This window comes from Pan troglodytes, chromosome 18 (assembly GCF_028858775.2).
Source record: "Pan troglodytes isolate AG18354 chromosome 18, NHGRI_mPanTro3-v2.0_pri, whole genome shotgun sequence".
Classification (NCBI taxonomy): Eukaryota; Metazoa; Chordata; class Mammalia; order Primates; family Hominidae; genus Pan; species Pan troglodytes.
In genome coordinates, this window is record NC_072416.2 from 24482222 (window position 1) to 24505818 (window position 23597).

Below are 23597 nucleotides of genomic sequence, written 5' to 3' on the forward strand. Positions count from 1 at the left end.
AGAGCATTGGGCCCCGTGGGGACAGGGCTGAGCAAAGACTTTCTGCAGCTAATTTTGGTCTGTGCACCCTTCTCTCCCACTCCCACTTTATTTAATTTTTGTAACTTCGGGGGATTCTTTGTTATTGTTTATTTATTGGTTGTAGCCAGCATTTTTTTTTTTTTTTTTTTTTTTTTGAGACAGGGTCTCGCTCTATCACCCAGGAGCACAGTGGCACAGTCACAGCTCACTGCAGCCTTGACCTCCTGGTCTCAAGCCATCCTCCCACCTTAGCCTCCCAAGTAGCCGGGACCACAAGTACACACCACCACGCCTGGCCAATTTTTTTATTTTTTATAGAGACATGGGTTCCACTATGTTGCCCAGGCTGGTCTCAAACTCCTGGGCTCAAATGATCCTCCTGCCTTGGCCGCCCAGAGTGCTGGGATTATAGGCGTAAGCCACCACACCCGTCTCTACTAAAAATACAAAAAAGGCTTTTGAAGAAAAAAAAAAAGATAAAAGACTAGAAAATAGAGTATTCCCTGCATATTGAAGTTAGGATTGCTTTATGAAACTTTGTTTTAGTGTAATATACAATATACACAGAAAAGTGTACAGCTTGCTGAGTTGTCACAAAATGAGCACACTGCCTTACCATCGGCCCGTATCAACAAACAGAAGGCAACCAGCCTGTCCAAGCCCCTCTCAGTCACTCCTCCCATACCCACAGTGTAAGCACCCCTCTGAATTCTATCACCCTAGATTACTTTTGCCTATTTTTTTGCTTCATATAAGTGGGGGCATACAACAGGTATTCTTTTTTAGAGACGGTCTTGCTCTGCTGCCCAGGCTGGGGTGTAGGGGTACATGATCTTGCCTTACTGCAGCCCTGAACTCCTGGGCTCAAGCAATTATCCCACCTCAGCCTCCCGAGTAGCTCAGACTACAGGGGTGCACCGTCACACCCAGTCAATATAAAAAAAATTTTTTTTTTTTTTGGAGATAGAGTTTTGCTCTTGTTGCCCAGGCTGGAGTGCAATGGTGCGATCTTGGCTCATCGCAACCTCTGCCTCCTGGGTTCAAGCAATTCTCCTGCCTCAGCCTCCCAAGTAGCTAGGATTACAGGCATGCACCATCACGCCCAGCTAATTTTTCTATTTTTAGTAGAGACAGGGTTTCTCCATATTTGTCAGGCTGGTCTCGAACTCCCGACCTCAGGTGATCCACCCACCTCAGCCTCCTAAAGTGCTGGGATTACAGGCATGAGCCACTGTGCCCAGCCTTAAAATATTTGTAGAGGGAGGTCTTGCTATGTTGCCCAGGCTGGTCTTGAACTCCTGGCCTCAAGTGATCCTCTTGCCTCAGCCTCCCAAAATTCTGGGATTACAGACATAAGCCGCTGCTCCTGGTGCTGCAGGTGTTCTTTTGGTCAACATTTTGCATTGGTTTTCATCGCTGCATGGTATTTCATTGAAGGAATACACCTGGTTGATTTTTCCAGTATATTGTTGCTGGACACGTAGGTTATCTCCACTTTTTTTCTCTTACAGTCAGGCCTGGGAAAACGTCCTCTGAGATGCACTGTCCCTCCCCTATCATCCTGCCCCCGTGGGTTCTTCCCCTCAGCTGGGGTGGAGGAATGGGGGTTCCTTGTCATCCTGGCAGCCTCTGGGTTGGAAGGCCTCTATGGCTTTGGTGCTGAGACATAGGAGGGAGATCCCCAGGGATTTCAGGATTGAGATGAGGCCCAGGGCACCCATTTGATAGGTGGCATGTAAGGGGAGCACCTCCTGTCTTAGGGTCCCTTTTGGGTGGGGCATGGGGACTGATAACACTCTGTGTGGTGTCTTTCAGCCCTTCGGCCGAGGAGCAATGAGGGAGTGCTTCCGGACGTAAGTGACTCAGCCTGGCTCTTGGGGCCCTGCCCAGAGTCCCCCCAGGCTCCTAAGAGCTGAGGCATTGGGACATTTTCAGCCAAGGAATGGAGCCAGGGGCCTCTGCCTTCTTGTAGCCCAGGTTCCTGTCCATCTGGTCTCCTTCGGGCCACACATTGGGCCTGGCTGTGACGATGGGCTCAGGAAGAACAGGGAACACCCCACTTACCTCTGCCCTGGTGCTGGGAGGTCAAGGGAAATGGGATAGGAGACCTTTAACAGTGACCTTTAATCCCCCTGTCCCAGCTCTTTGAAGGATGCAGAGGGGTGGGGACGTCCTTCCTACCTCCTGCATTTTGTTCCTGCTGCCAGCCACCCAGCCACATCAGACAGGGTCTTGCTGTCCTGAGGACCAGGGCTGTGTCCCTGGTGAACCCCAGAGTACCCAGGTAGGCCCCCTGCTGCCTCTCCCCACAGGAAGAAGCTCTCCAACTTCTTGCATGCCCAGCAGTGGAAGGGAGCCTCCAACTACGTGGCGAAGCGCTACATCGAGCCCGTAGACCGGGATGTGTACTTTGAGGACGTGCGTCTACAGATGGAGGCCAAGCTCTGGGGGGAGGAGTATAATCGGCACAAGCCCCCCAAGCAGGTGCGTGGCCCCACTACCTGCCCCCTTTCCATGCCAGGGCAGCTGGGCACAGTGTCTGGGAAAGAGGGCCATGGTGAATCCCTATTTCACCTTCTTTTTTTTTTTTTTTGAGATGAAGTCTTGCTCTGTCACCCACCACCAAGGCTGGAGTGCAGTGGCATGATCTTGGCTCACTGCAACCTCCATCTCCCAGGTTCAAGCGATTCTCCTGCCTCAGCCACCCCAGTAGCTGGGATTACATACAGGTGCCTGCCACCACATCTGGCTAATTTTTGTATCTTTAGTAGAGATGCGGTTTCACCATGTTGGCCAGGCTGGTCTCGAACTCCTGACCTCAAGTGATCTGCCTGCCTTGGCCTCCCAAAGTGCTGGGATTACAGGTGTGAGCCACCATACCTGGCCTCTTTCACCTTCTTAAAAGTAGCTAATAACAACCACTGTTTACTGAGCATGATGAACCAAGTCATTTATTTTATTTTAATTTTTTTTGAGACAGGATCTTTCTTGGTTGCCCAGGCCAGAGTGCAGTGGCATAATTACAGTTCACTGCAGCCTCAACCTCCTGGGCTTGAACAATCCTCCCAGCTTGGCCTCCTGAGTAGCTGGGACTACAGGGGTATGCCACCATGCCTAGCTAATTTTTGTATTTTCTGTAGAGAAAGGGTTTTGCCATGTTGCCCAGGCTGGTTTCAAACTCCTGGCCTCAAGCAATCCATCCATCTCGGCCTCCCAAAGGGCTGGGATTACAGGCGTGAGCCATTGCACTTGTTCCAGAGTCATTTATTCCTAAAAACAGAGCTCTGAGGTCGGAATGTTTTTATCCTCAATTACAGATGGGATCTATTAGTCAGGATTTTTGTTTGCAAATGACAGAAACCCACTCAAACTGCTTAATCCGAAAAGGGAATTCATTGCCTTATGTAACTGAAAAATAATGTGGCCACAGGCACGGCCGGATGCAGGATTAAACTGAGGTTGTCAGACTCTTCCTCCATCTCTGGCCTGGGTGTTCTTCTGGGTTGGCGTCATTCTCAGGCAGCCTCTGCACTAGTGGTAGCACTCTGGCCCCCAGCAGGCCCAAGTTCTTGTTGGAATGACAAAACCTATTTCCCCAGAAGTTCCAATAAAAGTCCCAGAGCTGGGTTTCATTGGCTCTGATTAAGTCAGATCCCTATTGCCGAGCCAATCACAGTGGCCAAGGGGCAGGAATATGCAGATTGGGCACACCCTAGCCATGTGCCTGCCCTTAGAGCTAGGAATGTAGGTGTTCCACCCAGACCAGAGGGACTGAGACTGGAAAAGGTGAGATTCCCAAGAAAAAGCAGAAGAAAGAGCTGGGAATGTATATTAGTCCGTTTTCACACTTCTGATAAAGACATACCCAAGACTGGGTAATTTATAAAAGAAAAAGAGGTTTAATGGACAGATAGTTCCACGTGGCTGGGGAGGCCTCACAATCATGGCAGAAGGCAAAAGGCACATCTTACCTGGTGGCAGACAAGAGAGATTGAGGACCAAGCAAAGGGGGTTTCCCCTTATAAAACCATCAGATCTCGTGAGACTTATTCACTATCATGAGAACAGTATGGGGGAAACCACCCCCATGATTCAATTATCTCCTACCAGGTCCCTCCCACAACACGTGGGAATTATGGGAGCTACAATTCAAGATGAGCTTTGAGTGGGGACACAGCCAAACCATATCATAGTGGATACTATGTCTGCTCTTTGGGAAACCCTGGGCTCAAAGAGGCTAAATGACTTCTCCAACCAGGCAGAGCTGGAGCCAGGTCTCAAATGCAGGCTTTTCAACCCCCTGCTAGGTTGGCCCCTTCATTTGAGCCCCTAGGGTGATGAGTGACTGAGGCCAAGCAGAATTCCCTGTTGCCTTTCGGCATTTGAGGAAGGATCCATGCCTCTGCCCTGCATGAGCCCACAGCTGAGATCTTCCACAGCTTGAGCATCTACTACATACAAGGCACAGTCTCCTGGGTGTGCAGAATTTATTGAGCACCTGCTGTTTGCAGAGCCCTTGATGAAGCATACTTGAGGCAGGCGCAAGAAGCCACAGTCCCCACCCTGGGGGGCTGTGGCTTCCTCTGCAATTTGCGGCCTTCCAGCCTGGCCTCCTTTCTCTTCCTCCACAAGCTTGTTCCTGCCCCAAAACCTTGGCCCTGGCTGTGGGCTTGGCGGGCATCTTGTGTCACCGTAATTCTTGCATGGCTAGCTACTTCTTATAGTTCAGGTCTCAGATCCTGTGTCACCTCCTCAGCCAGCCCATCTCAGACAACCCTAAGAAGTGGTCCCTCTGCCCCAGTCACCTCTGTCACATCATTCTAGCTTTTTTTTTTTTTTCTGTTCTTTGGAGCAGTTAGTATGTCATTCATTTAGTTAATATTTTAGGTGCTTCTCTCCCCTAAAGGCAGAGATTTTATTTTATCTTGTTCACTGCTGTCTCCTAGTGCCTAGGTGTCCAGTAAATAATACTGTGGTAGGCCTGGCACAGTGGTTCATGCCTGTAATCCCAGCACTTTGGGAGGCTGAAGTGGGCGGATCACCTGAGGTCAGGAGTTCGAGACCAGCCTGGCCAACATGGTGAAACCCCCGCCTCTACTAAAAATACAAAATTAGCTGGGCATGGTGGTGCACGCCTGTAATCCCAGCTACTTGGGAGGCTGAGGCAGGAGAATCACTTGAACACTAGAGGCGGAGGCTGCAGTGAGCCGAGATTGGGCTACTGCACTCCGGCCTGGGTGACAGAGCAAGACTCCATCCCCAAATAGTAGTAGTAGTAGTAGTAGTAGTAGTAGTAGTAGTAGTAGTAGTAACAATAATAATAATAATAATGTGGTTGACTTAAGGGAGGGAGAGAGACGTGGTTGTTTGAGAAGGTGCTGGTTGTCCACTGTGGCTGTACCACTGCCCCTCGCCCAGGGAGCCCTCTGGCCCAGCAGGTGGCTCTGCTGTAAGTTTCCTTGTAGAGATGGAACCAGCCTTTGGGCAGAACCCTCTGAGAACCGCCGCTCCCTGCCTTCCCCTCAGGCCGGTTCTCAGAACCCATTGAAGCCTCGTTTGGGGCAAGTTCTCACCTCTCAGATCAGGACCCCTTCGGCCTCTGCATCTGTTGTCTGCATGTCTGGTGACCCACTCTCCATGGATGGTCGTTTCCTTGGGAAACCTGGACCTAATCCTCCCAGGAGGTGGCATTGAGGAGGACATGGGAACCAAGGATGAGTCCTTGTGTAACAGGGCAAGAGGTGCAAGCTAGAGTCCCTAATCTCCCCTACTCCACTTTACAAACCATATGCACTATTTATACATTTTCTTCTGTGTACAAAATTAAACATAGACTTTGTAAAAACAAAAAAAATTCGGCAAGGAATGTCAAAGTTCCCTATAATTTCCCATTGCAGGGAGAAAACTGCTGTTTAGAGGTTGGTTTATATTTCTCTAGAATTGTAGCTCCTGATAAAAATGAGTTGCCAGGTACAGTGGCTCATGCTTGTAATCTCAGCACTTTGGAAAGCCCAGGGTTGGGGGCGGATCACTTGAGGTCAGGTGTTCAAGACCAGCCTGGCCAACATGGTAAAACCCATCTCTACTAAAAATACAAAAATTAGGCAGGCATGGAGGTGGGTGCCTGTAGTCCCAGCTACTCAAGAGGCTGAGGCAGAGGAATTGCTTGAACCTGGGAGGCAGAGGTTGCAGTGAGCCAAGATCGTGCCACTGCAGTCCAGCCTGGGCAACAGCCTGGGCAATAAAATATAAAATAAAATAAAAGCAAACATTGCCTGGCTCCTTTTTGCATCAATAAGTTTAATTCACAGACTGAGCCTGAGACCCTCTTTATGCAGGTAAGGAAACTGAGGCACAGAGAGGTGAAATTCAGAAATGTTCCCAAATTCACAGTTTTACTGTAAGGCATAGTCTAAGTTGCTTAGCAAACAGACCCACAAATATGTGTGGACACGAAATGGTTTCTTTTTCACTTGTGTGGAGGTCTTGCATTGGTGGGTGGCTTGGGGTAGGCTTGTGCCTCATCTCCTTGAAGCCATCTAGAGAACTCGTTCCTTTGGTCTTTTTTCTCTGCCATCCCCTCAGGGGTTTGCCATGGACCACATAATCAATTCTGGCTCCCAAGCAGAGTCCACCTTACAGGGCAGGCTGGAGTTAACATCATTGCAATGCTCACTTCCCATTGGCTGGGCACAGTCATGTGGCCACACTTAGCTGCAAGGGAAGCTTAGCAATGTCATCCCTAGTGGGTGGCTGTGTACCCTTTTAAAACTCAAAGGAAAACAGAGCTGAGCACAGTGGCTGCAGCTTCTGATCCTAATGCTCTGGGAGGATGCTGGAAGACAAGAGGATTGCTTGAGGCCAGTTCTTGAGGCCAGTTCAAGACCAGCCTAGGCAACATAGTGAGACTTCGTCTCTATAAAAAAATTTAGATATGAGCCATGTGTAGTGACACACGCCTGTAGTCCTAGCTTCTCGGGAGGCTGAGGTGGGAGGATCACTTGAGCCCAGAAGTATGAGGCTGTAATGAGCCATGATTATGACACTGCACTCCAGCCTGGGCGACAGAGTGAGACCCTTTCTCTAAAATAAATTTTTTTTTTTTTTAAGATGGAGTCTCGCTCTGTCACCCAGGCTGGAGTGCAGTGACGTGATCTTGGCTCACTGCAACCTCTGCCTCCTGGGTTAAAGTGATACTCCTGCCTCGACACCCTGAGTAGCTGGGATTTTTGGTACGCGCAAGCACGCCCAGCTAATTTTTGTATTTTTATTTTATTAATTTTTTTTTTTGAGACGGAGTTTTGCTCGTTGCTCAGGGCTGGAGTGCAGTGGTGCAATCTTGGCTCACTGCAACCTCTGCCTCCCAGGTTCAAGTGATTCTCCTGCCTCAGCCTCCAGAGTAGCTGGGATTACAGGCATGTGCCACCATTCCTGGCTAATTTTGTATTTTTGGTAGAGACAGGGTTTCACCATGTTGGCCACGGTTGGTCTCGAACTCCTGGCCTCAGGTGATCCACACACCTTGGCCTCCCAAAGGGCTGGGATTACAGGTGTGAGCCACCACGCCCAGCCTTAATTTTTGTATTTTTAGTAGAGGCAGGATTTCACCATGTTGGCCAGGCTGGTCTCGAACTCCTAACCTCAACTGATTCACCTGCCTCAGCCTCCCAAAGTGCTGGGATTACAGATGTAAGCCACCGTGCCCAGCCTAAAAATATATATTTTTTAATTTAAAAAAAAAATGAAAGGAAAAGAGGAGATTAGATTCTGGGCATCATCAGGAGCTCCTGCAATAGAGAGCTAGTAAGTCATGGAGCCAGGGTCTGAGCCCAGGCAGGCGAGTTCCTCTCAGCCCTCCCCTTGCCGCTTCTCAGAGGAGGTGCGCCTGGGCCCTCCCGCCTGAGCCCACTCCCCATCCCACCAGGTGGACATCATGCAAATGTGCATCATCGAGCTGAAGGACAGACCGGGCAAGCCCCTCTTCCACCTGGAGCACTACATCGAGGGCAAGTACATCAAGTACAACTCCAACTCTGGCTTTGTCCGCGATGACAACATCCGCCTGACGCCGCAGGTGAGGCCGAGCTCACCTCCACCCTCTGCCCACCACAGCCCTTGGGGTGAGATCCTGGCCAGGCTCAGCCCCTAAAGAGGAAGGTCCCTGTGGGCTTGGAGTCTCACCCCCAGAGAAGCCTCTTGGAGCATTCAGAAGGAGACCCGTCACCCCATGACAGCTTCTGTCACCTAAGGTGGCCACAGGACCTGCAGCCCAAGGTCCCTGCCCAACTGAAGAGGCCTTTTTCCTTTGTCTTTTCCTCTATATAACTCCTTGAAGAGAAAGCCCCTCAGCATGGGCAGAGGCGTGGCCAGTGCCTGCACAGCCCTCAGCCTGTCTCTTGACATCTCGTTTTCCTTCCTGTCCCCTGTAGGCCTTCAGCCACTTCACTTTTGAGCGTTCCGGCCATCAGCTGATAGTGGTGGACATCCAGGGAGTTGGGGATCTCTACACTGACCCACAGATCCACACGGAGACGGGCACTGACTTTGGAGACGGCAACCTAGGTACGTGGGGAAAGCCAGCCTGTTTCCGCAGAAACCATGCTCCCTGCTAAAACCTCTGAGTTCTTTGTACAGCCAAGGAAACAGGCTGAGACACTGTACACGCTTTTTCAAGATCATGGAGATGGGAGCCTGGATGTCTGATGCCTCCCAGCTTGGCACATTTTATACCTGCCCTGGCCATGTGTATGAGGCCCACCACTGCCTGTCCCCCGTCACAGAGCAAAGCAACACTCCAGACACCCCCGCTCTGTCCACAGGTGTCCGCGGGATGGCGCTCTTCTTCTACTCTCATGCCTGCAACCGGATTTGCGAGAGCATGGGCCTTGCTCCCTTTGACCTCTCGCCCCGGGAGAGGGATGCGGTGAATCAGAACACCAAGCTGCTGGTGGGTGCCCAGTGTGACCCTGCTTGGCCTGGCAGGCCCTTCTGCTACTTGCAAAGCAAGCCCTGTTCCCCTGTGTGGTGACAGCCAGGTCAAGCAGTGCTTAACTGATGAATACCAGGGCTGGAGGCATCTGTCCCATCCATGCCCCAGCCCGTCCCCTCCAGCTCAGTGCACAAAACCCTCCTGAGTGTCCTTCCAATCGAGCAGCTGGTATCTGCTTAGGTTGGGCCCATTTTTTACCAGAGTGAGGGGAACAGGCACGTGGAGATAGTGAGAAGGCGTGTGGTGTGTGTGTGTGTTTGTGTGATGTATTGACAAATGACTGAACTAGTCTTAGACCTGGCTCTCCAGGCACCTCACCAACATACCTCCCATCCTCCCATTGCTACTTGGACCAGGGACAAGAGAATGTTGCAAAGACCAGCTTGGGATGCTAGACATAGAGTGGAATGCTTTCTCCAGCTCTGGGCTGTGGAATGTGGTCAGTGCTTTAGGGGATACTGGCAGGTCCTCTGAGCCTCTGTTCCAGATGCCCTTTCTTGGAGGCCTTAGGTTTAATCCCTGACTGATTTTTTATTTTTTAAGACAATGTATCAGCTCCTAAACAGGCATGTTTAGGAGCTGTGGATGAAGGGGTTTCAGGGTTAGAGGGAACAACAGGAAGAGCCCTTTAATTCCCAGAGGGTGTGTGCGTGACATGAGTATCCCTATTAATGTCCCTAGCAATCAGCCAAGACCATCTTGAGAGGAACAGAGGAAAAATGTGGGAGCCCCCGAGTAAGGACCCTCTCTGGGAGCCGGCCACCCCTGCTCCGTCCCCTTTCAGAGAACTCTGGAGACGAGAACATGAGCGACGTGACCTTCGACTCTCTCCCTTCTTCCCCATCTTCGGCCACACCACACAGCCAGAAGCTAGACCACCTCCGTGAGTGACGGTTCGGTCCCTAGTCACTGTGATTGGAGGGGACAGGTGGAGCAGAGCTAAACCAGCTTTCATTTATGTTAGAAAAATCAGACATGCTAATCGAAAAGATTCATGGCCCTAGTGGTTTTATAGGTGAGTTTCATTGAGTGAACTTTCAAAACAGATCATCCAAATGCTATAAAAACAACCCCTATTGTAGGAAACAAAGTAACTTTTATCAGTGTGTTTTATGAAACCAGCAAAACCTATATAATAAATCTGACAAACCAAAAAAGAAAATTATATCCCAACCTTATTTAAAATTTTTATTTGTGTATAGAGAACAAAAAAAAAATCTAAATAGATATTAACAAATAAAAATAGTACTATGTTAAAAGGTTCACCTGTCACAGTTAAATAGGGATTTCACAGGAATCTGAGGGTTGTTCAATGTTAGAAAAGCTATGAACGTGATATTAATGGGTCAAAGGAGAAAAACAGAATCATTATTTCTGACACTGAAAGAGTGGAGTTTGCTGATGATTCAGATGAGAGTCTGTAGGAAAGGATAGAGGCAAGACTGACCCCAGGGTGTTGGCCTAAAGAGCTGGAGGTCATGTATTCAGGGAAAGTGTGAGCGGGAGCAGGCTCAGAGCAGGAGAGCAAGATTTTATTGTTTAGTTTTTTAATTTTTCTCATTTTGATACCTTTGAAAGAGAGATTTTAGTGTCAAACATTAAAGAAGCCCTTTAGATGTTTCCACTGGAAGGTCTTCGGAATAGTCTGGAACAGGAGTCAACAGACTTTTTTAAAAGGTCAGAGAGTAAATATTTTAAGCTTTGCAGGTCATTCAGTCTCTGCATTTGGAGCATGAAAGCTACCATAGAAAATATTAAGTGAGTGGATGTGGCTGTGTTCCAATAAAACTCTATGGATGGTGAAATTTAATTTTTGTCATCCATTTAAAAATGTAAACACTGTTCTTACAAACTATAAAAACAGACAGATAGATTTGGCTGTAGAGGGCAGGAGACAGAGATAGGGAACCACCAGGAGATGGTTGGTGTTTTTTTTTTTGTTTGTTTTGTTTTGAGACGGAATCTCTCTCTCTGTCACCCAGGCTGGAATGCAGTGGCGTGATCTTGGCTCACTGCAATCTCTACCTCCTGGGTTCAAGCAATTCTCCTGCCTCAGCCTCCCAAGTAGCTGGTATTACAGGTGCATGCCACCATACCCAGCTAATTTTTGTATTTTTAATAGAGATGGGGTTTCACTATGTTGGTCTCGAACTCCTGACCTCAGGTGATCCACCTGCCTCGGCCTCCCAAAGTTCTGGGATTACAGGCGTAAGACACTGTGTCCAGCTGAAGATGGTTTTGAAGCTATCTGAGGCCCACTTCTTGAGCCCCAAATGTACAAACGTCTTTCCTTCCTTCACAACTGCATCTTATTGAGGACCAAGCGGTGGCCAGGCACATATGCTAATAAACACATTACAAGGATAATTGCATTGTGACAACCCTGAGGACACACATAGGTGACACCACTTGGCCAGAATCATGTAGCTGGCAAACAGCAGACTTAGAATAAGTTCTCAAGGAAGAACTTTAGCCTCCAGGTGCTGATAACATTCTTCTCCTTTTTTGTGCCTTTCTTTAAAGCTTAAAAAAAAAAAAAAAGGCTTGGTGGCAGGTATGGACCGCCCTAGGCCGTGGGTTGGTCTTATGCATGTTCCAGTAGTGGAACCAGGACATGATGTCTGTTTCTCCCTGCCCAGATTGGCCAGTGTTCAGTGACCTTGATAACATGGCATCCAGAGACCATGATCATCTAGACAACCACCGGGTGAGTGTGAAGGGAGGGAGGCTGCAGGCTTCAGACCCCAGCAGGGGTAGGAGTGGATTCACTCCCAGAGTGAATCTTCAGCTTTGGAGGTGGGCAGCCTAGCCCAGGCACTGCCAGGAGGGCACAGAATGGGGGAATTAGGGAGGATGCAGATGAATGTCAGCCTCCAGTCCAAGGCTGAGCTTTCCTCTGAGAAAAGGTGGGTCCCTTGCAGTTCCCAGAGATGGTTAGGGAAGAGGGACTCCCAGTCAGCAACAATGCAATCTTGTAGTAAATGCCAGTCTCAGCTCCAGGTTTGGTTTGACCCCACATGTGTTGGTTGTCCTATAGAGCCCCAATACTGGGTCTTAGATGTGTAACACATAGCACAGTAAGCCATGTGTTCTAGCTCTTCACACCTAGCTCTCCAGTTAGATAAACAGAACATTTCCTGAAGCTTTGGGTTGACTTGGTGGTAAGAAACTGAAGGCATCTTATCTGCATTCTCACAAATGTATATTATGGCAAATTATAATACTCTCTATGCTTGTGTGTGTGTTTGAAATATTTCTTAGTAAAATTGGCCAGGCATGGTAGCTCATGCCTATAATCCCAGCACGTTGGGAGACCAAGGTGGGCAGATCACTTGAGCCCAAGAATTTGAAACTAGCCTGGGCAATATGACAAGACCCTCATCTCTACAAAAAAATACAAAAGTTAGCCAGGCATGGTGGCACATACCTGTAGTCCCAGCTACTCAGGAGGCTGAGGTAGGAGGATCTCTTGAGCCTGGGAGGCAGAGGCTGCAGTAAGCCATCATCACACCACTGCACTCCAGCCTGGGTGACAGCGAGATCTTGTCTCAAAAAAAAAGAAAAAACAAATACCTTTTAGTAGAGGCTGGGCGCAGTGGCTCACGCCTGTAATCCCAGCACTTTGGCAGGCCGAGGGGGGCAGATCACTTGAGGTCAGGAATTTGAAGACCAGCCTGACCAACATGGCAAAACCCCATGTCTACTAAAAATACAAAAATTAGCCGAGTATGGTGGCAGTTTCCTGTAATCCCAGCTACTCAGGAGGCTAAGGCACGAGAATTTCTTGAACCCAGGAGGCGGAGGTTGCAGTGAGCAGAGGTCGCACCACTGCACTCCAAACTGGGCGACAGAGCGAGACTCAGTCTCAAAAAAAAAAAAAAAAAAGAAATACTTCTTAGTAGAGGCGGGGTGTGGTGGCTCACACCTGTAATCCCAGCACTATGGGAGGCTGAGGCGGGCAGATCACTTGAGGCCAGGAGTTTAAGACCAGTCTGGCCAACATGATGAAACCTCATCTCTACAAAAAATATAAAAATTAGCCAGGCATGGTGGCATGTGCCTGTAATTCCAGCTACTTAGGAGGCTGAGGCAAGAGAATTGCTTGAACCTGGGAGGTGGAGGTTGCAGTGAGCTGAGATCACGCCACTGCACTACAGCCTGGGTGACAGCGTGAGACCCTGCCACACACACACACACACACACACACACACACACACACAGAAAAGATACTTCTTAGAAGAATAAAGAAGGAAATAAAACTATTCCGTTACTAATTGTGCAGGTGACATGCAGAGAGAGCTATAATTCAATGTTGGTAGGTACATGGCTGAAGTTTTAGAGATTCTAAATTATACCAGATTCGCTTTCAGAACAGAACTCAGACCTGGGAGAATAAAAAATATGCCCAAGTAGGCCAGGCACGGTGGCTCACGCCTGTAATCCCAACACTTTGGGAGTCCAAGGCAGGCGGATCACAAGTTCAGGAGTTTGAGACCAGCCTGGCCAATATGGTGAAACCTCGTCTCTACTAAAAATACAAAAATTAGCCAGGCGTGGTGGCAGGCGCCTGTAGTCCCAGCTACTTGGGAGGTTAAGACAGGACAATCACTTCAACTCAAGAGGTAGAGGTTGCAGTGAGCTGAGATCGTGCCACTGCACTCCAGCCAGTGTGACAGAGCGAGACTCCATCTCAAAAAAAAAATAAAAATGTGTGGTTTTGCTTGAGGGCTTATTTGTATTAAATATTGTTCCCAATGCTATATTTTTGTCCGTGGGTCATAGCCCTTAACCAGCCTTTGTTTTTCTGCCTGTGAAGTGGGTGAGTCACTCTCAGTAAAGCACTTCCTGTGATCCACACTCTCAGAATTTAACAGTGCATTTCACCCACACAGCCCTTCGATGTAGGGGCTATAATGAATCCCATAACTAAGGACACTGATGCTCAGAGAAGTTAAGCAACTGCCCAAGGTCTCAGCTGGCAAGAAATAAAGCCAGGATTTGAGCCCAGGTCATCTGGCTGTAGAGCCCAAGGTCCTTACTGTTACCTTATACTGCTCCCTCGTTGGCCAGGCAGGTCTTGAACTTCTGTCCTCAAGTGATCTGCCTGCCTCGGCCTCCCAAAGTGCTGGGATTACAGGCATGAGCCACCACACCCGGCAAGGGACAGCAGGAGCAGGGTGTTAGGTAATGGGACAGAGGGGAGAAAGCTAACAGTTGGGGTGTTGAGATGTCATAACCATTTCCAGGTGCTCAGGGGACCACCAGGACCCTAAGGCTGTCTTCTCTCCACAGGAGTCTGAGAATAGTGGGGACAGCGGATACCCCAGTGAGAAGCGGGGTGAGCTGGATGACCCTGAGCCCCGAGAACATGTAAGGAACCCCCAGGAAATGAGACCGGTGTCACCTGTTGCCTTGTTTATCCTCCAGGAAAATGAAAACTCCCCTTCCTGGAGGGGGAATATGAGTGGGTCCTGAGAAGATAACAAGTAAATTAATAAAGAGTATTTCAGGCCGGTCATGGTGGCTCACGCCTGTAATCCCAGCACTTTGGAGGCCAAGGCGGGTGGATCACCTGACATCAGGAGTTCGAGACCAGCCTGGCCAACATGGTGAAACCCCGTCTCTACTAACAATACAAAAATTAGCCTGGCATGGTGGTGCATGCCTGTAATCCCAGCTACTGGGGAAGCTGAGGCAGGAGAATCACTTTAACCCAGAAGACAGAGGTTGCAGTGAGCCAAGATTGTGCCACTGCACTCCAGCCTGGGTGACACAGTGAACTTTGTCTCAAAATAAAATAAAGAGTATTTCAGATAAAGATAAATGCAAAGAAGATAAAACAGGATCATGTGGACCAGTAACGGGGCAAGTGTGGAGGCTTAGATATAAGGCTGATAATGGCTGACAAATCTTATGGTGAAGTGGGAGTCCTGGGCTGCTGAGCAGAGAGGATCCTGGGTAATAGCTGGACCCACTCATAGGCAGGATCCTGTGAGGCCCCAGGGAGGAGGGCCTTGGAGGTCAGTTTCCTTGGGTAGCCTCCCAGCAGCATCCTGGTGAGGGCAACCTCAGACAGTATCTGCCATTTAGAGGTCTTACCCTGTGCTGAAATGGAGCCTGCACATCAAGGCCAGTCTTGCCAGGACACCTCTGATCTCAGCTTTATGATTGTGAATAAAAACATGCTGGCCGGGCGTGGTGGCTTATGCCTGTAATCCCAGCACTTTGGGAGGCCGGGGCAGGCAGATCACTTGAGGCCAGAAGTTCAAGACCAGCCTGGCCAACGTGGTGACCCCATCTCAACTCAAAATACAAAAATTAGCCGGGTGCAGTGGTGCACTCCTCTAGTCCCAGCTACTCAGGAAGCCGAGGCATGGGAATCACTTGAGCCTGGGAGGTGGAGGTTGCAGTGAGCCAAGGTCATGCCGCTGCACTCCAGCCTGGACCACAGAATGAGACTGTCTCAAAAAAAAAAAAAAAAAGTAAAACAGCTGGGCCTGGTGGCTCACACCTGCAATTCCAGCACTTTAGGAGGGCAATGTGAGAGGATTGCTTGAACCTGGGGAGTTGGAGGCAGCAGTGAGCTTTGATCACACTACTGCACTCCAGCCTGGGCAACAGAGCAAGACCCATGTCTAAATTAAAATATAAACTAAACATGCAGTAGGAGCTCTGCCCGTTACCCCAGTGGCTTTGTGTTGGGATCCTGCACCATCAAGTCAGTTCCACCTGCTCACACACGGAGGGGGACAGCAAGGCTGTGACTGCACCAGCGTTGTCATCCCTGCCTGTGACCCAGCATCCCTTCTGCTTGGCAGAGAAGGGTTCCAGTGTCACCTGGGAACGTAGGGCCAATTTTCTGAGATAAGGGTCACCTAGGAGGGCCAGGCTGGTTCCAGGGAGGAGGGCTGGACCAGCTCTCAGGAGAGGTTCCTGGGAAGAAGCTTGTTGCTTTGGATCACTGTAATTTCTTCCTCCGTTCAGGGCCACTCATACAGTAATCAGAAGTACGAGTCTGACGAAGACAGCCTGGGCAGCTCTGGACGGGTAATGCGCCCTGAGGCACCCTTGTCTCTGCCTCTTCCCTGTCTCCTCCAGGCTCTGTTGCTGTTTCTCCTGTCTCATATCTCTGCTGCCTGCCCATCTGTCTTGCACATGTGCTAAAGGAAGATTTTGCAAAGCAGCAAATCTGGGCAAATGCTCTTTGAACCTCTGCAGGGCAGGATGCTGGGGGATTTGTGGGGAGGATTAGAGAAGAGCAGCTCAGCCCCATCCTGGAGGGGAAATCACCACAGGGACAGCTCCTGTCTTAAGTGCCTGCCATGAAGGCACTTCGCAGTAATCAGTTTCCTTCTTGCAACCACCCAGAGAGACAGGCTAATGTGACTCTCCTCCCCATTTTATGTATGAGAAAACTGGGCTCTTAAGCAACTTTCCCCAGGTTACCCTCGCTTGTATGTCTAACAAGCATCAGCAAGTCTGGGAAAGACCAGCTCTGTGCCCCACCCACCCCTCTAAGTGATTCCCTCACACGCTTTGAACTGCCCATCTTTGGAGCCTTTACTAAGGCAAGTCTCTCTCCTACCTGCAAAGTCCTTTCTCTCCCTCTGTCATCTCTCTTCAAATCCTACCTGCTCTCCAAGCCTGGTTCCCAGGGCCCCTCGTCCAGGAGCCTTCCCTGGCCTCCACCACAGGCATGACTCTGGCATCTCCCAGAACACTGATTATTTACCCTGTGGTATTTTGTAGCCAGATTAGGATCTTCTCAGTTAGGTATGGAACAGGGTTGCTCAAGCAAGGCACTACTGGCATTCTGGGCTGAATCGTTCCTTGTTGAGGGGGCTACCCTGTGCATTGCAAGATGTTTAGCATGCAAACGTGCACACGCACAGCTGCCTGGCTGTATCCTGCAAGAGCCTTTGGAGGGGGCATCTTTGGCCAGGAGAAATGATGTGTTTTTTAAACCCATTTCCTAAAGCAACCTGCTGATGTTGCTCATGTCGTTGTGGTGACTTGCAGAGGAAAGCAAGGGGATTTGCTGGAAGGTCTGAAGTGGGAGTCTTCTGGTGCCTTATATGGGGAGCTGGCGAAGGGGTTGGTTTAGAGTCAGACCCCCACCCCCAACCAAATCCAGATTGGTAAATGATGGGGAAGCGCTTCCTTGAGCTGCTGAAATCTGTTCCACTGGCTCTTGAATGCATGAGTTGATGGAATTTGGATGATTAAAATTGGAGCTGTATTAGCCGGGCATGGTGGTACGCACCTGTCGTCCCAGCTACTCGGGAAGCTGAGGCAGAAGAATCGCTTGAACCTGGGAGGTGGAGGTTGCAGTGAGCCGAGATTGTGCCATTGCATTCCAACCTGGGCAATAGAGTGAGACTCTGTCTCAAAAAAAAAAAAAAAAAAAAAAAATTGGAGCCATGTTTTGCCAATAAACTTTGACATCGTGAGGGTTCACTCCCCATCTCCCTCCAGCCAGGCTCCTGTGTAGTAGGGGCTGCTGACAGCTGTGATGCTGCGTCCACCCCCAGCCCCTCGCTTCTCTGGCTGGTTCTCTCCCTTCAGGTATGTGTAGAGAAGTGGAATCTCCTCAACTCCTCCCGCCTCCACCTGCCGAGGGCTTCGGCCGTGGCCCTGGAAGTGCAAAGGCTTAATGCTCTGGACCTCGAAAAGAAAATCGGGAAGTCCATTTTGGGGAAGGTATCGGCGATGCCCATTTTGGAGCCCTGTCTGCACTAACCTGGAGCCCCCCGGCTCCAGCCTCTCCTCCGCTAATCACTTCCTCCCGCAGGCTGGCTGGGCGGTCTTGGGTGCGGCTTCGGCCCGCCAGACAGCCAGGCCGACACCGTAGTCTGTGTGGCAGGTCCATCTGGCCATGGTGCGCTACCACGAGGGTGGGCGCTTCTGCGAGAAGGGCGAGGAGTGGGACCAGGAGTCGGCTGTCTTCCACCTGGAGCACGCAGCCGACCTGGGCGAGCTGGAGGCCATCGTGGGCCTGGGACTCATGTACTCGCAGTTGCCTCATCACATCCTAGCCGATGTCTCTCTGAAGGTGAGCAGGTGGCGGGGACCCAGCTGCAGGTGGGGGTGGGACTTGGTCACCCTGTCGTTCACCTGCCTCCCATCCTGGAAGCCATGCATTCACCTGCCTTCTATCCTGAGGTTTATGCATGCCACAAAAATGTCCCAGGCACTGGTTTGGGGGCAGGCCCCTCCAAGTTAGTTGAAACTGGCGGAATCGATCTCTGTCTTTGGAGAGGGAGAGGAAGGTAAGTCACGTTTCCAGGTAATAACGACATGGTGTGATGGGGGAAGCAGAAGACACCAGTGGAAACATGTGAGGAAGGGCTGTAACTGGGGCCTGGAGGGGTTGGTTCAGGCTTCCTGCTCATCAGTTCTGTGTGTATCCCTAGTGGCTGGGGCCTGGCACTGAGTAGATGCTTGGTACAGATTCGTAGAATGAACAGATGAAGGGATACCTACCTCAGGCCAGAGCGGTGGCTTAAACCTGTAATCTCAGCACTTTGGGAGGCTGAGGCGGGTGGATCACATGAGGCCAGGAGATCGAGACCAGCCTGGCCGACATGGTGAAACCCCGCCTCTACCAGAAAAATACAAAAGTTAGCCGGACGTGGTGGCACACACCTGTAATCCCACCTACTCGGGAGGCTGAGATGGGAGAATCTCTTGAACCTGGGAGACAGAGGTTGTAGTGAGCTGAGATCACACTACTGCACTCTAGCCTGGGCGACAGAGTGAGATCCTGTCTCCAAAAAAAAAAAAAAAATTGGGGGGGATATCTGCTTTAGACCTGAAGGCCCAAAGGGAGTGAGCCAGGCCAAGTGGGGGAGGTGAGCAGCTCAGGTAGAAGGAACAGCATGTGCTTAGGCCCAGAGGTGAGAGACAAGGTGCACCCGTGTAGCTAGAGGTGCAGGAGCTGAGGAAGAGCTGGAGCTGAAGCAGCAGCGTGTGGACCTGCAGGGAAATTGCGTAGGAGCCTGCTGCTGCTTCTGTCCCTGGTCCGTGAGCAGAGGGAGGAAAGGATTGAATGAATGGGATCTGGCAAGGCCCAGGCAAAGTGATCTTTTCCCAGGAGAAGTTGAGAAGCCCTTGGCGGGCACATCCTCCCATCTGTTCCCATCCTCCCCATCACGTGGGCCAACGTTGCGCATGGACAGGTGGCCTAGGCTCATTGTGGGTGCAGGACATCAGCTCTCCTTGACGGGTTGGTTTGGCTGTGGCCCAGTGGGTGAATGGATCTCAGACTCGAGGGTGGGAAGATACTCCAAAGTCCTTTATTTATTTAGCTTTTTGAATTGGTAATTACATTCATGTGATTAAAAACTTATTTATTTATTGTTTTGTTTTTATTTTTTTGAGACAGAGTCTCGCTTTGTTGCCCAGGCTGGAGTGTAGTGGTGCGATCTCGACTCAATGCAACCTCCACTTCCCAGGTTCAAGCAATTCTCCTGCCTCAGACTCCCGAGTAGCTGGGATTACAGGTGCCTGCCACCGCACCCAGCTAATTTTTAGTAGAGACAGAGCTTCACCATGTTGGCCAGACTGGTCTGGAACTCCTGACCTCAGGTGATCTGCCCACCTCAGCCTCCCAAAGTGCTGGGATTACAGGTGTGAGCCACCATGCTGGACTATTTATTTATTTTAGAGACAAGTTCTCACTCTGTCACCCAAGTTGGAGTGCAGTGGCATGACTGTAGCTCACTGTAGCCTTGACCTCCTGGGTTCAAGCGATCCTCCTGCCTCAGCCTCCTGAGTAGCTCGGACTATAGGCCTGAGCCACCATGCCCGACCAAAGAAGTTTTTTTTTTTTTAATTTTTATTTTTTAAATATAAAAAGCTTAACGATGGGTGCAGTGGCTCACACCTGTAATCCCAGCACTTTGGGAGATGGAGGCGGGTGGATCACCTCAGGTTAGGAGTTCACAACTAGCCTGCCCAACGTGGCAAAACCCTATCTCTACCAAAAATATAACAAATTAGCCAGGTGTGGTGGCATGCGCCTGTAATCCCAGCTACTTGGGAGGCTGAGGCAGGAGAATCACTTGAACCTGGGAGACGGAGGTTGCAGTGAGCAGAGATCACGCCACTGCACTCCAGCCTGGGCAACAGAGCAAGACTCCATCTCAAAAAAAAAAGCTTTACAGTGAAAAATCTGCCTTCCACCTTCCCCACATCCTCTCATTCTTTGAATAATAGGTAGCCATCATTATTAGTTACTTATATGTAATTCCAGAGTGTATTCACTTCCTAGGACTTCCTTAAGAAATTCCACAAACCAGTTGGCTTATAACAACAAATTTGTTCTCTCACAGTTTTGGAAGCTAGAAGTCCAGAAATCAAGGTGTCAGTAGAGCCATGCCTTCCTCTGAAGGCTTGAGGGGAGAATCCTTCCTTGTTTCTTCGGGCTTCTGGGGGTTGCTGGCAATCTTCAGCGTTCTTGGCTTGGCTCACTGAAATCTCTGTCTCCATCTTTCCCTCGTGTCCCTATCTCCCTGTTTCTTCTGCTCTTGTAAAGACAGCAGTCATATAGGATTTAGGGCCCACCTAACATCCAGTGTGACCTCATCTTAATATAACTTTTTTTTTTTTTTTCAGTCTTGCTCTGTCATCCAGGCTGGAGTGCACTGGCAGGATCTCAGCTCACTGCAACCTCCACCTCCCAGGTTCAAGCAATTCTCCTGCCTCAGTCTCCTGAGTAGCTGGGAATACAGGTGCCTGCCACCACACCTGGCTAATTTTTGTATTTTTAGTGGAGATGGGGTTTCACCATGTTGGCCAGGCTGGTCTTGAACTCTTGGCCTCAGGTGATTCACCCGCCTCGGCCTCTCAAAATGCTGGGATTACAGGCATGAGCCACAGTGCCCAGCCAGTATAACTAATTATATCTTCACGGACCCTATTTCCAAATCAGATCACATTCTGCATGGACGTGAATATTGGGAGGATATTGTTCGGCCCAGTACACGGTTTCCATATACAAATATGAAATAGGCTCCTATTTTCACCCTGCTTTTTCCTCCAAAGTTAGCATCCTACACACACACTCCTGAACCTAGTGTTTTTCACTTGACAGTGTCCTGTGGACATTTTACCTCAGTGGTATAGAGATAGCTTCCTGATTCTTTTTTTTTTTTTTTTTTTTTTTTTTTTTAATTTGAGACAGAATCTCCCTCTGTCACCCAGGCTGGAGTGCAATGGTACAATCTCAGCTCACTGCAACCTCCACCACCCGGTTCAAGCAATTCTCCTGCCTAAGCCTCCTGAGTAGCTGGGATTACAGGTGCCTGCCACCAAACCCGGCTACTTTTTTTTTTTTTTTAAGATGAAGTCTCGCTCTTGTCCTCCAGGCTGGAGTGTGATGGCATGGTCTCGCCTCACTGCGACCTCTGCTTCCTTGGTTCAAGCAATTCTCCTGCCTTGGCTCCCCGAGTAGCTGGTTTTACAGGCACCTGCCACCACGCCTGGCTAATTTTTGTATTTTTTTTTTTTAGTTGAGACGGGGTTTTACCATGTTGGCCAGGCTGGTCTCGAACTCCTGACCTCATGTGATCCACCCACCTCAGCCTCCCAAAGTGCTGGGATTACAGGTGTGAGCCACCATGCCCGGCCTAATTTTTGTATGTTTAGTGCAGATGGGGTTTCGTCATGTTGTTCTCAAATTTTTGACCTCAAGTGATCTGCCTTCCTCAGCCTCCCAAAGTGCTGGATTACAGGTATAAGCCACCATGCCCAGCCAGCTCCCCGATTCTTTTTGACAGCTGCATAATATTCTGTTATATGTGTGGGGCATACCTGTGAGCTATTGATGGACACTTGGGTTGGCTGTATTCTTCTGATATCACAAAAATTGCTGTAGTGACTGGCCTCCTGCATAATGGGTGGAACCTCATGAAACTGCTATTTTGGAAGGTCATAAATGGTAGAATATTGGCAGTTTCTTATGGTTCAGTCAGATTACATCATTTGACATGTGGGCAGGGCGTCGCCCACCAGTTTTTGTTTCATGATGGTGAAACAAAAACTTAGATGGTGAGGAGGAGGTTTGGTTGGAAGAGAGGATTTTTCACTTTTTTGTCTCTCTCTATAATCTCTCTCTCTCTCTAATCTCTCTCTCTATATATATATGTGTGTGTATATATGTGTGTGTGTATATATATATACATATTTTGTTTTTTGTTTTTTTTTTTTGAGACAGGCTCTCGCTCTGCTGCCCAGGCTGGAGTGCAGTGGCATGATCTTGGCTCACTGCAACCTCCGCCTCCCAGGTTCAAACGATTCTCCTGCCTCAGCCACCCAAGTAGCTGGGATTACAGATGTGCACCACCACGCCTAGCTAATTTTTGTATTTTTAGTAGAGAAGGGATTTCACCATGTGGGCCAGGCTGGTCTCGAACTACTGACCTCAGGTGATCTGCCCACCTCAGCCTCCCAAAGTGCTGGGATTACAGAGGTGAGCCACCACACCCGGCCTTTCTCTGGAATCTCTATGCTTATTCAGCCAGTGGTGTGCTGGGGAACATTTGACAATTGACTCTTGGAGGTGGGAAGGAAATGTGTGCCCACATATATGTAAATATATTAAATTTTGCTAATTTAAAGAATAAGTAGGCTGGGCATGGTGGCTCACACCTGTAACCCCAGCACTTTTGGAGGCCAAGGCAGGAGGATTGCTTGAGTCCAGGAGTTTCAGACCAGCCTGGGCAACATAGCAAAACTCCATCTCTACAAACCCACCCCACCCCCCAAAAAACAAATTAGCCTGGTGTGGTGGCACCTGCCTATAGTCCCAGCTACTTGGGAGAGTGAGGCGGGAGGATAAAAACCATACACTACAGGAGTTTGAGGCTTCCGTGAGCTATGATGGAGCCACTGCACTCCAGCCTGGGCAAAAGATCAAGACCCTGTCTCAAAAAAAAAAAAAAAAAAACAAGAAAAAATAATATGTGGTATACGGTTTACAAATAACAATTAAAAGTAAATTTCATATCATCAACTCTCACATAATACTTGCACTGATTTTTGCAAACTCTTACACCCATAGCCAACCTATGGTTGCAATTGATGGAGAAGTGTAGTTCTGACATAAGTGAGATGAAAGTGAAATTAACAAAGACCTATGTTAGAACTGGAACTTCATTTGCCTCTGATGTGAGTGACCTCCTTCCTGAATCAGATGGTAGTTTTAAATACTGGAAGGATATTTCTTCAATTTGCTGTACTCGTCACAATAGAATAGCTACAGGCATGACCCACTTGTTAGTTTCATCTGCAGTGTTCATGTTTTCCACCCCTTTCTTACAATCGAAAAAACAGTACATCAAACCCTGATTTGCAGCATTGTCTGCTTTCTACCAGGTAAGTTATATGTGACCCAGCAGTTTCACTCATAGCCATAAACCCAAAAGAATAAAAACACACTTTCACACAAAAACTTGTACACAAATCTTCATAGCAGCATCATTCATAATAGCCAAAAAAATGGAAAACAACCCAAATGTCTGTCAGTGGATGAATGGATAAACGAAATGTGATACAGCCATACAATGGACTATTATTTGATCATAAA

The 23597-nt window shown here is 49.2% G+C and overlaps 1 protein-coding gene across 3 annotated transcripts in view; it reads left to right on the forward strand.

Annotated features, from left to right (window-relative positions):
• EEF2K (eukaryotic elongation factor 2 kinase) overlaps window positions 1–23597 on the forward strand; it is an 82521-nt gene that overhangs the window by 42511 nt on the left and 16413 nt on the right. For 2 of the 3 annotated variants that reach the window (XM_001161085.7, XM_016928670.4), the window contains exons 5-15: window positions 1837–1874; window positions 2334–2505; window positions 7946–8095; window positions 8451–8583; window positions 8841–8968; window positions 9692–9893; window positions 11650–11717; window positions 14303–14380; window positions 15995–16057; window positions 17576–17710; window positions 17874–18062. In XM_001161085.7, coding sequence (XP_001161085.4) covers window positions 1837–1874; window positions 2334–2505; window positions 7946–8095; window positions 8451–8583; window positions 8841–8968; window positions 9692–9893; window positions 11650–11717; window positions 14303–14380; window positions 15995–16057; window positions 17576–17710; window positions 17874–18062 — 1356 coding nt within the window. The remainder of the gene's footprint in view (window positions 1–1836; window positions 1875–2333; window positions 2506–7945; window positions 8096–8450; window positions 8584–8840; window positions 8969–9691; window positions 9894–11649; window positions 11718–14302; window positions 14381–15994; window positions 16058–17575; window positions 17711–17873; window positions 18063–23597) is intronic. The other variant, XM_009430480.5, reaches the window with a different exon arrangement.